Source organism: Opisthorchis viverrini, assembly GCF_000715545.1.
Source record: "Opisthorchis viverrini unplaced genomic scaffold opera_v5_4, whole genome shotgun sequence".
Classification (NCBI taxonomy): domain Eukaryota; kingdom Metazoa; phylum Platyhelminthes; class Trematoda; order Opisthorchiida; family Opisthorchiidae; genus Opisthorchis; species Opisthorchis viverrini.
Window position 1 is genome coordinate 1,688,798 of NW_008751660.1, and position 17,193 is coordinate 1,705,990.

General features: G+C 42.0%; 1 protein-coding gene across 1 annotated transcript in view; it reads left to right on the plus strand.

Annotated features, from left to right (window-relative positions):
* The window catches only part of T265_12536 (hypothetical protein), a gene marked incomplete at both ends in the record, with an annotated part of 47,763 nt that overhangs the window by 27,448 nt on the left and 3,122 nt on the right, over positions 1-17,193 (plus strand). The window contains 3 exons of the mRNA XM_009164260.1: positions 4,316-4,379; positions 8,719-9,051; positions 12,347-12,596. Coding sequence (XP_009162524.1) covers positions 4,316-4,379; positions 8,719-9,051; positions 12,347-12,596 — 647 coding nt within the window. The remainder of the gene's footprint in view (positions 1-4,315; positions 4,380-8,718; positions 9,052-12,346; positions 12,597-17,193) is intronic.

Consider the following 17,193-nt stretch of genomic DNA (forward strand, 5'->3'; position numbering starts at 1 on the left):
AACACTGGAAGTAGGTTTAGATTCATTGTAATGATCCCGCAAACTGCTGACCTATTCACATGTTATGACGGATTTGAACACTGTATGCCAGGAATGGTGACCAGAGGATATCTTCTGCTGGATACAATCAGAATTGGGATTGGACTCTGTTGGAAAGTGGAGGCCATCCTTAGGTCTTTCTGAGGACCAAGGTTTCAAGGTTTTGTGCACCTTTCGGTTTTGTACATACTGAGCGTTTGTTTTTTTCGTCATTTTGGTTGTCCTTTCCGACTAAAACTACGGCTTCTGGAAAGATGCAACTTCTTTCAGGCCATTTGGTGGTTACCAAAAGCAAAATTTCATGAAGATGTCTTCTGTGACTCGGGGACTATATTAGTATGATTACGTTGAAAAAACAAAATATTTTGAAGTTCTTATTAAGCTAAACTTAACTCTGATTGCGGATAACCTGTGGGACACTCTGTGCCTCATATATGCCCTAAGGAAACACCAAAAGTCAACAGGGGAACTAGACCTGAGCTGTGTCAAAGACAGCCGCCCAGTTTTTGCATATTGGATGCGATCAGTCCCAGTGAAACTTAACTACGAGGGCACTTATCCCTCTTTCACTAGTGCCGACAACGTTGTCAGGGTCCGTTCCACGGTTGTTTTACCGAATGTTCAGTGGCGGACTTTACCTCCATATTCATCTGGGTATGTGACCTTTATTTATGCGACGAACTACTACTGACCCGAGTAAAAGCCCCACGCTTTATGTGACTGAAACCGATTAGACCTTCCGTATACATTGGCTGTTTTTGGAACGTTTGTGTGGAGCTTTTTTATGGTGGTATCTTGATGCGAGTAAAAACACCCCAGTACTGAGGATGTTCATGCATCTGAAATGTTCCCCACTACACTCCCACAGTACTCTTCAGGGAGGATTTCACTTATGGCTAGAAAAATTAAGTACATAGCGGGTAGGCCAAAAACGAATTCTCGTTGACGTGCCCCACATAAGACACTTATTGTCGTTTCTGAATGTTGTCTTTAATGAGAACCGGTCTGAGCTGTTATATGTATCAGTGCTGCTTAGGAAACAAGCATGATCCTCAGGATACTTGACATGCAGTTCATGGTTGCATGAGGCGTATTGTAAATTTTCTTTAGGGTGTATCGGAATAGTTGTAATCTTTTCATATATTTATATCATTAGTCGGCATCCAAAAGAGATATGCTGGATAGCAGTATTCGATCCACTCGATGTCATGCTAAAGTAGTTATGCAGCACGCTATACATACCTGTGCATATGAATATATAAAGAGGGAAATAGTGGACAAAAATCCATCAACGTTGAAGTGAGATGCTGCAGTTGAAGTTCTTTGGGTGAAGTGGAAGGTGAATACGACCTTTGTCTCGAATACAATGAATCCAAACAATCAAATTTATAAGATGCTGTTAACAGCATTGAAAAAAACTCTGACTGCTCACCAGAAGGGATTTAATCTCATCAGATTTGGTGGTACCCTGTGAATTTCAGCTCAGAACAACTTTTCAGTTCACGTTGTATTCTCATTCAGCCGTCTTTGAACTTCGACAAGAGTAGAGGTGAATTGAAGATGGGCGATTTTTAGGGACTTGAATACGAACCCGAAAATCAATGTGTGTCATGTGTGGTTTTGTGAAACACTTAAGCTACTAAGCACGAATTTACATTCATGGAATTCCACCTTGGCCGGTATCCATCATTGTAATAAGGTAAAGTATTTTGAAAAGCCTGAAGATAAAGGGGGAGATATTGCCACGATAACCATAAATCACTTTTGGCACTCCAATATGTGCTTAAATTATGTACGCATCACCTAAAGTGCTACTAAAAACGTCCTAAAAAGAGCTAAGGTAGAAGCAACAAATCTGATAGTGAGTAATTCAGCCTTGTGTTCTACGAAATACTTGTGCAACTACTATGTATTCAGAAGCTGAAGTTGGTAGAACATGAACGTACGTTGTTGTTGGTCATCAATCATGACCTAATACATAAACGTTTGAATTATCAAGCAATTTTCAGTATTTTTGCTAGAAGCTACATATTTAACTTTTAGTTTACCCAGAAACCCATGAATGGTATAGGCTTTCTTCTCTGTACCACACAGACATTTACACCCAACGGACAAATGCCATGCGCCAACATACAAGGTGCACTAGCGATAAGGCAACAGGTCGAAGTGGGTGTGTTACTTCATGATGAGTGGCTCCACATTTCGACGGTTCAATCCAGAAAATCATTTGCAAAGTTTCTACGTGGAGAAATTGCCATATAGTTCTCTAACACCATCATACCTTTTGCCAACTGGAGTTCAGAGAATTCAGTGAGCTCCCCACATCCCGCAGCAAATATTTAAAAGTCGCTGATTTTTCCTCCAAACATTTCTGGGAGATTCAAACATCTAAAAACGCCATGTGAAACATATTGATTTGTTACCCTGTACTCCTGAATGTTGGTCATCCATGAGTCAAATATGGAAAGTCTAAGTGCAACTTACTTGGCCGAATGGCTAGGTGTTAAAACTTCTAGCCGGAAGGTCGCGGGTTCGAAACCCAATAAAGTTTCGAGAAATCTGCACTGTTGTTCATTCCCAACAAGGGTAAGAGCTTTTTCGTATAGACTGGCTTCACCTGCAGAAATAAATCACTATGAAAATATAAAATAACAAGGTTTCGATCGGCCAGGAATTTACAGTGAGGCGGTAAAATTTTTAGGGTTGATCAGTAGTCTGTATCTTTGAGAGGATGCAGCTGAAAGTACTTCTCATTAGATAGTATCGGTGAGAGCTGATCATGAGAATTACGAATAATAAGTCGTTTTTCCTAATAATGCGGTTTATTTTTAAAAGCCTAGATTAAAAACCAATCTATTTTTCCAATGTCTCCGTTCTACTTTAATTCTGTCATGTCCGTGTTTTGCTATAAGCTCGAAATGCTAGAGGGGCGACTGGTCCATAATGTCTCAAAATTACTTGCGGTGAACCTACGGTGCATATGACGTTTTGCTTGTGTCACAACTAACTGATTTCCACCTCTGAGTCTTCAAAGATCTTCTACGTGATCCAGTATTTTGCCATCTTTTTAGCCCATGATATCGTTGACTAAACTCGGTGATAAAAATAATTATTATTGCTAAAGTCTTCTTCAAAAGCTAGAAACTCTTCCACCGTTGTGAACAGTTGAACACGCTTCATGTCGCTTTTTCCGCCTTGGCAGAATTGTCGCACAGCAAATGGCATTCAGACTCGTTTTCTGTGCTCCGTTCTGAAAGTTAAAATGATTTATTGAACGTTCTATTGAGATGCTAAATGTGTGAATCCAAACAACCGATAAACCACACTTGCTCGTTCGAAATTGCTGCTCCGAGTAAACTTGTTGGGTCAGTGCAACGGAGCCTATCTACTGCGCATGTAATTGGTTCACCAAATACTCCTAGTAAGTTAGACTTTAGGTGATTCGTGGTGTAACCTGACTGAGGTTATCCTTCCTGAACAGTGTAACTTTAGTATTTCTAGGCGCAAAGTGGAGCAAATAAGCCCGATGAAAACAGTTATTTCACTTTGTAGACGCTTTGCACCTTCAAATTTCCGTGTACGCAACTTGTTACCCACATAAGTGAACCTTAGTCGTTTCGCAAATGAGAATTGTGCCCCAACAAATGAAAACCTCCCCAGAATTACCTACTTACTGTCCACAGCGGCTCTCTAATCCTCTGTCAAGTGCATTGAAAGTTGATGTCTGTTAGTGCCATCATAGCGTGACCAAGAGACGTCGGTGATAAATGATAAAAGTGTGAAGTCTGAGTTTATGCAGCAGGAGACACACGTGCAGATGGAGTCGAAAGGGTGAGGAGTGCCCCAATAGCCAATATCCCAAGATTGGTAGGCTAATTTCTAAAAAACTTAGAGAAAACAATTTTCAATTTACCTCTGGCTTAGCTGTTAGAGGAATGGCTGCTTCACCTTCGACTTGTTAAATAACCAGCACACTGGGAATAGGCACAATGCAATTAGTGAAGAGTCTATTCTTTTGACTTTGGGAGAACAGAAAAATAGTTTATAGACAGTGAATGTAATTTACATGAACCCTACGCAGTTGCATGCGTGGTCGACGTTTCGGAAAACCACCCTGCTTGCATATCCCATGGCTGTAGCAGGTTTAGTGATTTGTTGCAGTTGATTCATTCGAAAAGAAAAAGTTTTTGAATGCCTGCGGAAGCTAAGCAATCAAAAAATGAAAAAAACCCATCGTGTTTGTACAAGAAACTTGTTTACCCTGCTCTTCTTCCAGGTATGCTTACGGAACCCGGGGAACCAAGTGATTTGTACGAATTGAAAGAAACTCTCGGATCTGGGTGAGCGACAAATTATGAATTTATCGATTTTTTTTATTCCACTTCCAAGTACTTTGCTTCTGCTCATAGTATGTCCAGTTTGATTCGTTAGAATTATTTTGCCGCAACAACATGCTAGGTAAAGATGTTTGACTTTCGAAACCTGTGGCTGGAAAATTTTTCATAAATTAGGGCTAGAAGATGCTAGTTCACACCATAAGTTGGAGATAAGAACAAATACTACTTTTCATTTGTCCCAGTGGTGGGTTTCAGCCAACAAACTTTTGGTTCTAGTGGGTAGGGAATGTGCTGTCGAAGGTGACTTACATCAATGAAGTGGAGTGATGAATCAGTCTCCGAATAAATGTATCGAATGGAAGACAGATACCTGGGCTCGTGAACAACTGAAGTGTTTTTGAAAGTTTTCCCCTAGATGTCATTGCTTATTATTTATTAGGTTTCCGACATTATATACGATTAACTTGGCAAAACGTGACCACTTGAAGACCTTCGGTGAATTTCCAACCACACCAACCTCTCTCTCCACATGCAAGCTACATTTGACGTGATGCCTACCTTGTCGTCTAGCCAAATCGTGCCCCAAACCTAGAGGACACAATGCATCAAATCAATTGCTGTTAGACAAATTTGCTGTCCTCCTTGTACGCACTCAGAAGCGCAAGCAATAGTCAAATGGCCAAACGGCATTTGTGAAACAGTACACAATAAGCTGTGTTGGGTCTCCTTAAATTATGGCTCACAAAGCTTTTCTACTGCTAAATATGGGTTTTTCCCTGGAGTTGCTGTAGAAAACTTCTTATAAAAAACCACCATCTCGCACGGAACTCTAAAAAAGGTAATCCCCGAAAAATGCAAATGCAATCCGCTTCGTTTATTTTCGAGAATTTACTCTGGGTGACTGCGCCAAATTTTTGCCTAGGCGAGTGGTTTATCAGAGCTAATTTACTCTTTACTTATAAATTTGCACGCGCGTCAAACGTTTGGAATGATTTCTTCTTATCATTAGATTCAAGTAGTAGAGCACTCGGTAAAGGCTACTGCCACATAGTCATCTTGCAACTATACTAGGTTGCTTCTGACTTATCCGTTCCTAACGACAAGCAGTTTGTTTTTGAAGACTTTGACAACGGCGCACCGTTAAGTAATGACAGTGCTAATGCGATACTCATTAACGCGACTGGCGACGAGTGCTTTGCAGCCTAAGCCTACTGAAAGCCTTCCACTTTCTCTCATACATTGACCTGCTCCGCTGAACCAACGCGAACGAAAATTTTAGACCAAAGAGTAGTCCTTTGATAGGCGAAAGCATATTCGATGGATATTCGCCTACAGGTTAGAGTTATAAGAGACCTGAAAATAAAGGCGGATTCAAAACGTCACCACCGAATAACTTTGTTACGTAAGATCTCGCGCTGGACCAACCAATGCATAGCCATTCACGTTTGTATGTTTGCGGAAAGAATCTTAACGCTGTCTAGCCTCGTAAATGAGATATTCACCCGAGTCTCCGGTGAAAACCAAATTGACATGCAAATGAATCTGTTTGTCGTAAATTTTCTCCAGTTTACATGAAGCAGGTGTGACGAATGTGTGACCTTGAAGACTGTGGTAAATAACATAGGTATGGCAACAGTAGCTTCCATGCATGACAAACTACATACGTGAATTGCGTTGCCGATGCTAGCCGTACATCAGGTGACTCCGACTTGCACTTTAATGAAGGCCTTTAGATGGCTTACCTACAAGACAACTGGCGTGATACCTACAAAGGTGATGTGTGGTTCATTCTTCCAGATAAATAAGTAATATAATGAACTGGTGGACTTATAAAAATATATGCAGGCCATTACTCCCGTTCTTAGATGTACCTGGCACACCAATCTACTGTAGTTTTCTGCTCCGAATTGATATCTCTCTTGAACGATACTAGAAAAGATCACCATAAAAGTATTTCTGAAGTAGTTTGGATATGCTCTCGTTACATTTGGTCTATAGGAAGACCACACAGCTTCCTTGGTCCGTCCGAATTGAGATCTCTCTTGAACGATACTAGAAAAGATCACCATAAAAGTATTTCTGAAGTAGTTTGGATATGCTCTCGTTACATTTGGTCTATAGGAAGACCACACAGCTTCCTTGGTCCGGTGTCTAATGCAGTTGAGATGGCGTTTAAAACCCTATTCATTTACTCAGCAATCTCAGGAATCAGAAACACTGTGCAAGCTAAGGGGATAACAGGAGTGTCCTTCAAGAAGAAACACGATGTGCCCAACAAAAACATTGCAGTTTCAAATAAAATACTCGTAATTTAGATAGCAGCTCATATTCTCCGACGAGCGCGGGTATCTGGAATCACCTAGATTTGAGCACTGAAAAACTTGTTCGTCAGACTAATGTTGTGGTCTAACAGGTACTGATGTGAGTTACCTTTGAGTTAACTACATACATAATTGCATACATATCATTATCCCCCTCAACCCGTAATGTTTGAGACCAGTAGATAAATGGGATTTACTTATAGCTAGTCTGATTGGACATATGTTGAATTGTTTAAGACAATTTCTTGTGTGCATCGGTGTCCAAATGGTTTGGTGATGTCGTTGGTTCGTTATCCCACATACTATGTTGGATGAGAGCGAATTCATTTGGCAGGGTGTACGACCACACTGAGAAGGCATTTTTTCTCTACACACAAGACCAAAAGTCGAAAACTCATTTTGCCCGATATGTTGGACTAGGTTCTCCGATGGGTATGAAAATTTTCATGATAATTTCAATGAGTGAGATGGGACTGTTCATCGGTTACCTTCCCAATGAGATTGTGAGGTGTGCAGGGGATTTCAGTAAACCAGTGAGCAAGTGAGTCAGCTGGCCTATCCAGTTATCAGGCACTATTTACAGACATTGTTTTGTTCACCTAAGGCGGTAATGCACCTATGCTAATAGCCTAACAGTTTTTCAGAGGACAGCATCCTGAATACTTTGGAGTTTTCCGCCAATTGACCACGGTGTACCATGTGCCATTCAGCGTATCTGACGAGGTGCTATGCAGACCTTAATGTCACACATGCCATTGTCAACATTCTTTTCCTATGCGTGTTCCAAGCTGTTCTACCTGATTAAGCTGATGACCCTGACAAATTATTGGTCACCCTGGACGGCAAGACGTAAGATCCACCAGGATACTTGCAACTGACACATCGTCCACATTCTGATAAACTGTCACCCGAATCGTCCTAGTGTGATATCTTGATGTTTTGATACCTGGACGCCTAAACATTTAGGCCATCTTAGGTCATTCAAACCCATCTGTGCTGACTGTGGAGACCGTGAAACTACGTTGGTCAGCGGCCTACCTGGGTAATTTGGAACGGAGTGCACGAAAGCAAAGTTTCTGGCAACCGGAGTCCACACGAAGCCCGTGAAAAAAGTCAGCGAGAGTAATTTGCATTATTCGGCCTCCACAATTTTTCTCGGCGCCACCTTTGAGGTCACAATGCATACTTAGACGGTCTTTTCTTAAGCCAATATCCTAAAACATAATGCCAAGAAACTGGCGCGAGATTCCCCTGATTTTTTAGATATGCTTAAGAGTTTTCGAGAAATGCAATCATTTGCAGATCAATTTGGTTTTCACGGGAGACTCAAGTTCAACTAGATCATAAGGTTGACGGAAACTCGGGGACTGCGCCTGACTGATGAGCTCCAAGAAGGGCGAAACCGGTCGTGGGCTGTCGAAGGGTTTTCAGCAACCTTGTGAGTAGTTTCCTTTTTGCTTAAGAGTTGTTTGAGTAAAGGTGTTATAAATTCATCGGTCCACTAACTGTCTCCCTGATGTCGCACAACTTACCTACAATGACTTATCTTTGACCACTGCTTGGTGAACAATAGTTTCAGTAACATTAACGAATAGAGACTGTGGTGTTCATCGCTTACATAGATTCCATATAATGATTGCTTTTTTCATTTGAAATTTTAAACTTTGTGTGCATTGTTGCTTCAGATTTGTCAGAGGAGTATCGTTTTCATCCTTGAGCAGAACCTCGAACAAGGTTCGGCTGATTGACAGTTTGTGGATTCATTAATATTCTTAAGAGCCACTCTTGGTGGGATATAGACAGAGAAATAGCTTGTGGTCATGGCAGAGCGATTAACAAGCATGTGAAGGAGGCGATGCTTTACCAGCGGCAAGAAATGTTTTAGGACAAAGTTAATTTGCTTTATCCATGACAGTGCGATGCCTGTCAAGCAGTAATCTCAGTGTTTTTGTTCGAAATCTTGGGATATATTACATAAAGGCTGCCTAACGTATATATTTCACTTGTATATTGCTATTTAGCGCATCAGGAATAGTATGTCGTGCACTGGAGAGAAAAACCAGCCAGGAAGTGGCAATCAAAATTCTGCAATTAGCCAGACAAACACAACCGGAGATGGTCGTGACCGAAATCGAAGTGCTCAGAGCGTTGAAACACGAGAATATTGTAAACTACCTCGGCAGCTTTCTACGGCGTCCACTGGACCAGCTATGGGTTGTCATGGAATACCTAGACGGTGGATGTCTTGCAGATTTTGTGACAGAGTTCAAGATGGAGAGCCGCATGATCGCCGCGGTGACAAAAGAGTGCACAAAAGGATTGGCGTATTTGCACGATAGAAACATTATACACAGGTAAGCAGCATATCATGGTTCAGCCGTTGCCCATGCAATTATGCACTCTTTTCGAGAGCCATAGAAGTGGAGTTTCTTCTCTGTTTAATAGAAACTCCATCGCTTCCAGACTTCTTCAATAAAGCACACTAACCCGACTAGAGCTAATGTTCTGAGTATTGAAGAACTATTAATGTTTACAACAAGGACACACTAGTTCATCTATACTGTGATAAAGAGCCTCAATTACTCTCAGATTTATTGTCACAAGAGTGGTTGGTTACGTAACGCACTCTCCAGTCTTCACAAAATAAAGTGGACTGTGAAAAATACGTTCATGTGGAATACGCCAGTTGGTTCAAAAAAGTTCTTGGTGAAAACTCGGTTATTATTTATTGTAAGTTCACGCAACGCGAAGTCCGAATACACCTAATGTAAACGAACGTACAACGTCCTAGTTGACAACACCCAATTGTGCATCTAGAATCAACGCGCGGTTTTCCACACGCAGTTCAAAGAATTTACAAGTCGTATCAATCAGTGCCGTTGATGTTCTTATGTGACTTCCACAGAGAGCCGGGCTGTGGAGTCTAGTTACCCAACACATTACAGTAAAACGATATACCGTAATGGCTGATCTGGAAATCTTTAAATTTGAGGCCCAATTGCGCTTTACGTGAATACAACTAACATAACATCCACAAAGGTTATTTTTCAGGTCGCCTAATAAATGTCGTTTATAAAGAATGCTCCGTGAATAACCCTTTAAGCTTCAAAAGTTTTGGGTGTGGCGGTGAAAACGCAGTAAGTAGATCGAGTTGAGAGTTTTTAAGAGCCAATCGGATGTGGAAACTTCGTCTAGCTTTCTGATGGGTCAAACTAAATTTCATTTGATATTTCGGTTATTGATAGAAACCAATTTATGCTGAGTAGTTGGTAAGCCTTGGACAGCTTAGTGGGAATCATCAGCAGTTTGAGTCGCACAAACTTCAGAGAGTTTTGAACTCGCGAACTTCGTCCAGCGGTTGGACACTTATTCGCGAGGGGCTTATTAGCAGTGTGATTAACTTACCCTTAGACAGGATACAGCACAACTCATCCTTCAGTAATTAAAAACCGCATCGCCTTGTCCCGTTTTAACTGGCTTCTCAAATGATGACTTCTCAGGTGGGAGCTTCCCTCATTCTGTGAAAATATCCTTCCTCTGAGCCATATATAGATTGATGGTGGTGCGAGGAGATTTGGATGAAATCTCGATTGGAAATTACAAGTCTCCCGAATCATCCCAAATCTCTTGAACAACCTGTAAAGAGCTCAGAAAGAAGGGTAACTCGCACTACGAGTGAACACTCCGTCCGAGAATTAGTCACTGGAAAAGCTAGTAAACAACGCTTGGTGTGGGCTTCGTGGTCTGTAAAGCGATACGATTATGTCCCGTCTAAGCGTGAATTACGCACTGTAGATCAGTCAAACATTTAACTTCTCACGCTACTAGCCTGGATGTTCGTGGGTTTGAAACGCCCTAGAGTTCCGTGGGATCGACTCTGTTGATCATTTCCAATAAGGGTCAACAATACTTCTTGGACTTTTTAGCGTAGGTTGACTTCATTTACAATGCGAAAGCTCAGTTGCGAACAGGTTCGAGGCCTTTCGTGTTTCAGACAATATTCCGCTTCTTTTGGTTATTTTTAAGCAGTTTTTCGGTTTTACCATTATCGGTCCACGACGGTAATAAATTATTTCGCAAGTAACTTAGTCTTAGGTGACCGCAATCCGTGAAAACGCATCGACAATTTGGAACCAGCTACAACAGACTGCTTACCGATAAATCCGTAAGGAGAACTGTAAACACTTACCGGTTCTCACGTACCTACAGCCCACGATAACTCTACACGGCTTGCTATTCCAACAGATTTGTTGGAACAAGAACGTGTTCAGTGCTTAACTGTGGGAACATGCAGTGTGACGCTATTAATTTTTTTCCCCAGAGATGCGACAAGGTTTGCAGTTTTTGTCCCCTTCACACTTATACTTTTCAGAAATTCATCGTACTATATTCCTTCCGAAAAGCAGTCAGAACTATTCTTTCTGTTCTCACTCGGCACGGTTTGAACTGACGAATTAAACCTAAAAATACTGACTAGTTGGAAAGCCGTACAGTGGTTTTGAACAGAACATGAGTTTCAATCAACCATCCGGCGTCACATGACTGGTAAATCTAGTCGCTACCGAAGTTCTGACAATTTGTCGATCCAAACATTCTCACCAAACAATACAGAGAGCTGAATCAACCGAATAGCGTAAACCGGGTGTTGACACTTTGCACGTGCGGACCGATTTCAATCTGCTCGCTACTTCAGAACACTCAACTGCCTTGTTTTATAGGCGAAATGCTACCTCAATGGGAAGTAATCTCAGGTCCTTTAAGTGTGGCATTTGCTGTCGGTATGTATGTCAGTTCGAATAAACCGAAATTCACGTTCCTGAATGACATTGTGTATTAACTCTGTGGCACTTACAAGTTCGTTGGTCTGTTCATCGAGCTTGGCGCCTGGCTGAGAGATATTTCTTCACTAATCGAGAGGGTATCACCAGTGCTCGGCTGAGCGGATTCGAAAACCATTTGATCAACAAAAGTTTCATATACGGCATGATGGTGGACTTTATTCCATGAGTCCTCCCCTTGGGAGGTTTTATCTTACATTTCATCAGGAACATAATCTGCGACATTTGTTCATACAGAACACATAAGCAACTGAGAAGAAAACTCCCTCTTACTGCACTCTTTTAATAAAGCCTTTGTTTTACCGCTGACTTACCCTTTAAACATACTACGCAAGCACTAGTGAAACCCAAATATGTCTCGAAAAAACAACTCAACAAAGAGCAAACTTTTGACAAAAATAATGCAGTATATTTGTCTGATAAACTCAAAAATATTTGCGGAGAGGAACTTGGTCATGCTTTATCATCAGTGACATTTGAGAGCCGATTGAATTCAGATGGTCAATAGCTGGAACAAGAACACAAATCGGTATTTTGAACAAGGTTCTTCTAATCGGCAACGGTTGCTTGAGCTCGTAGGTAACAGTGACATTTTGGGTGCGGTAGCAGATCTAAATATGGTGATGCATCCACAAGTCCACAAACTTGTCCGCGGAATAACGTAGGTTTTAACGTTATCGAAGACGTAAAATACATTTCTGTGAACTGTCAATTGGTTCCCGTGATTCCGGGGGACGTGCACTATACGAATACACAAATGACTTGTCTGGTTTTCGTGATACTTGCTCTCTTTCCCGTTCGCCTTTTGCAGAGACGTTAAATCAGATAACATCATGCTTGGTAGAAGAGGAAATGTGAAAATCACAGATTTTGGATTTTGTGCACAATTGGCCAATCCGTTTGGAAGAAGGAATTCAGTTGTCGGTACGCCTTACTGGATGGCTCCAGAAGTGGCAAATCAAGATACCTACGGGACAAAAATTGATGTATGGTCCCTTGGTATCATGGTTATTGAGATGGTCGATGGTGACCCACCTTATTCGGGAATGCAACCACTACAGGTATGTAGAAGTGTCATTCGGTCCATCCAGACCAGAAGCGAAAATTCACTTGAGGTCCGGATATGGATTCACTCTTTTCAAGCTCTACTGCCATTCCATGTTTTGCAAAGTATGCTAACTGTTACGTTGTGATAGGCTCTGACCAGCCATAAACTTGTTTGAAAGTTCCTCAACCCACACTTATACCACACACGAGTAAACAAAAAGATATCAGAACAATCAGGGGTTCTGAAACTGTGACCAGTTGTAATAATTGCTTATTATGCTTACTGAAAAGTGAAGAAAATTATTCCTATTGAAACAGAGAAGGTTTACTACAGGACATCTCGGATGACAAGAAATCTCCGAGACTAAACCAAGACAATACACTGTGCATATACGTCTCGCACAACATGAAGTGTTACCTATACGTGTACATTAAAGCCACATAATAGGATAACAGTTATGACAGTTTGAAACGTCCTACTCACATTCCTTCAAAAAAACTTTAGGGGATCCGGAAAGTAAAGCGGAAACGTATTACTGAATGGTTTACTGGAAGTGTTACAGAGGCGTAGTTAACTAAGATGTTCACACTCACCTGAGTTACAGTGATCTCACAATAATTATCCGTATGTTGGTTTTTGATTCAACCATAACAGCATCTACCACAAAGCTCTACTCATTTTTCGGGTAAAAATCAAAGCCGGTTGTTGAGCCCCTCTTAAAATAATGCACTCACTTTTCTACCGACTTAGTTTCAACAGCACACTCACCTGAAACTCTGTTGAATTTCTTGTTTATGATGTTCTTCAGATGGATTTTGGGTGACTCTCCCGTGAAAAGGAAATTGGCATTCACATGATGCATTTATCGATTAACCATTTAGGTTTTTAAAAAAATTGGCGAAAATTTATTATTAGATCAGCAAAGAATAACTAGTACATCTATTTAGAGGAAAGCAAGTAATCTGTCTGCCTAACGTAGTAGTGTGATACTGATGAAAGCTTACGGTAGGGACATATTCAAAGTCACTGTGGATGTGAAAATTAGAGATGGTCTTGCTCAGGTTCCAATCCTTCACTGTTCTCCTTCAGGTAAAGCAACGTAATAGATATATTCCTAAGGGTGTTGCAGGTAACCAGCCACAGATTAATGGGGAAGTAACCTGCATAAGTAAGAACTGCAGTGACCAGCTCTCATCAAGCTCTGAGGATTATTCACGTGAACGAGGCATTTCGTAGTACAATTTAGCTACGAAAACAACCTCAACACCAACGTAGCAGTTTTCATTTCTTTTATAAAATTACTTTTCTTTCAAAAGGGGTGTACCTGTTCAGTTCAAAGAAACGCTTTCAGGGCACTGAATTGAGAATGAGCCCATGGTAAAATTTATTTCCTTGAAAAAGTTTTGTAGGATGATTCTAAACAAAGGTTGCTCAGGTACAATAAAGGCTAATGAATTGTTCACCACATGTATGGAGACTGTACTGATGATCTTACTCTAGCCACCACTGCCAGAGACCTTGGCTGAAAACTTTAATCGTCCTCTCGGCCATGTTCCGGTGCCCTGACTGTATCCCGCCCATATGCAAACACGAATCGCACGGCTACAAATAGCCTTCTGCCACAGCGGCCGTCGCTTTGTGCCATAAGCTATTTGCCTTACTTGTTGACAGAGTGATTACTTAAAAACGCCTATGCTGAGACCTCCCTTCTTCCTCTCCTATATGTTTGTTCTTCTCACCTCACCCCGTTGCTAGCAGTAGCTTCGCAAGCCCTTCCCTAAGGATTGTAATATCAATCCGCCGCTGTTATATGTAATATCTACGCCTAACTCTGCTGCCACAGTCGCAGGTACTTCAAAACACAGGTACTTCAAACACAAATGCTCAGTTCACCCGACAGACTTTGGGACAACGAATTGTCCTGGCATGTATGCTAGACTCACTTTCTATTGATGATGTTTTCTCTATGAGACGAGGGTTTAAGACCCAGATATGGTAGTTGAATTTACTCCCGTCTGATTTTCTTTTGCTTCGCACGTGTGGTTCTGATGAAGTTGGCAGTCTTCTAGACCTCTGAGCTCAAATCTGGCTAGTTGAATGGTCACCCGTTGATTGTCACGTTTGTGTGGTTCGTTTGGCAGCTTCTGCGAGAGTCTCCAGTAAACATGCTGATAATCTCTGCCGGTTCATCTCATCTGCACACGCACCCAGCAGACTACACCTGCGATAGACTCAACGACAACCTCCACGACGTTTTGAGTGCCTTGTCGCGGCAAGCTTAGACCTCTGATAGTATTGTGGTTGTCGGGGATATGAATGCGCAACAGGGTAGAATTAGAGCTGTAGAGGCTCAATTGGGTGTTCGTCTTGGAACGGAACTGATGCTCCCGGGCAGGGGTGAACGCCTGCTGAATTCATGTGCTCACATCAGACTATTTCTATGTAAGACTAACTTCCGAAGCAACCGAAACTACTCAGCCACATGGTGCTCCCCAAATGCGAGTCAACCTCAAACATGGATAGACCACATCGCCACTAGTCACGGGTGGTGGGGGTCAATTACTGATCGTTGATTGTTCTGGAACACCTCCATGAATTTGGGTCATGCAACTTTTTCGTTGTGGATTTCCTTGCAGCCCTTCAGATGTGCGCACTGTGCACATCGCTCGATTATCCGTTGCGTGGCTTTCAGACCCTTATATGAAAAAAGCCCATGAGTCCATTCTGGACGACACTTCTCGCGATGTCGACTGTTACTGGAAGCCACTGTGCCAACTCTACACGAAACCGCATGCTCCAGTTTATGGATGGACAACCATGTTGATGTTAGCAAGAAACCTCGAGAAACACTAAAATTCCTCGAAGTTCCGACATGTATCCCTGTTTCTCAAGAGGATGACAAAACTATAATAACTGTCAAAAACTTAAGCTTCAGCGCGGATCATGAAGCTTAGTGGACCCAGAAGGCTGAAGAGACAAAGGTGCCAAGAACTTCTGGGAATGAGCTCAAACTGTCCTATTTTGTCGGTGCAAAAGGTCCAACGAAGCCGCCAAGGAGCAAACAACCCAAAAAAGAATAACATCTAAATGAATAGCTACACTGGCTCAGCCGAATTCACGACCCATTACGCAGCCCAAGACAGTGAACTTGCAACCCCAGATGACCTCGGAAACAAAGAACTCCCATCCGCTCTGCACAGTCGTTGCTTGTCTGGTCGGCTTGCCTTTGTCTGAGAGGAGACTGTCCTAGCTAACTGCGAGAAGTCAACAGTCGTGCCCATTTCCAAAAAGGCTGCTGTCACCGGGTGTGGCGGTCACAGAGTATTCAGCTTGACCTCCGTTGTGACCACACTTTTAGTCCTCTATTGCACGAAGGCGAGTGAAGGCGACGCCATAGAAGAGCAACCAGGATTCCGACCGAAAAACGTCTTTGTCAAGTGTTGAGGTAACGGTATACCGTACAATCTTGATTTGAGTTCAAACATACATCAAATAAGGTCAATCTATTTGTTAGTTTCAACACACATGCGCAAATCGCTGTGCCACGGAAGTTCTTGAATTGCATGCGCTGGTAATGGTTACATAACTTTGGGTGCACGAGAGCATATATGGAGGTCAGCAAGGGCTTTCCCACAAGCAGTGGCGTTCGGCGATTATGCCCGCTGTCCCCCTTTTTAATTTAGTTACTGATGATGCGATGAGGCGAACGCTGGAAAGTCTCAAAACCGTGTACCACTCTAGACGAAAGCATTAGTGACCACGAATATGCAAGCAGCATGTTTCTAACCATTTAAAATTGCGGGAGGCGCAAGCACTACCATAAAACCCGACCAAGGTCGTCCGGTCCTTCATTCTGCGGTGCTTCAAACCCACTAAATATAAATTTGTGCCCCGAGAAGTACAGCTTTACATATATTTCTAGAAATTCAAGGAGATACACTGGAAGTTGAGCAGCGTCATACATGTCAAAAGTTACATTAGGTCTAACAATAATGCAGCAGACAAAGACAATGCGTGAATCTAAAAGGCTGGGATCAATTTGCCAGCAACCGCCATCTGTGGCATTATACAGCACATTATTGAGTCCCAAAGCACGCTGGGATTGGGTTGTAATTGGAACTGCATTGCTGTACGGCCACAAGACTGGTCCATTTCGGGTGGACGATGTGAGAGTCCATCGGATCTTTGACCACCCACATCTCACAACTTCGGATGGAGTCGGCTTGTGTCAGTGAAATGGACAATAAAGTTATCGTGAAAAAAGTTTTCGGGGAAGCAGAGAGTCCTTCCCCCCAAGGACTGGTCCAAAATTATAGGATAAGTGATTGGATCATGTGCTGAGCGTGCCGATTTATAGTCTGTCAAGAAGATCGTTGTTTTTCGCGCCTGATTTGAAGTGGCGAGAACTGAGTGGTGGACTAAGCAAGAAAATGAATCTTCCGAGAGACTTTGTGTCCTGTTGATGTCGTTCGCTTTCCAGGATGAATCGACGTGTCTGTACTTGACTTTGGATTTTAAAAAAAGAAGAAGGCTAACCGAAGTCACTGATGTCCAAGCTATCAGTTTATATCCAGATTAACCGAATTGGAATTATATATATATATATATAT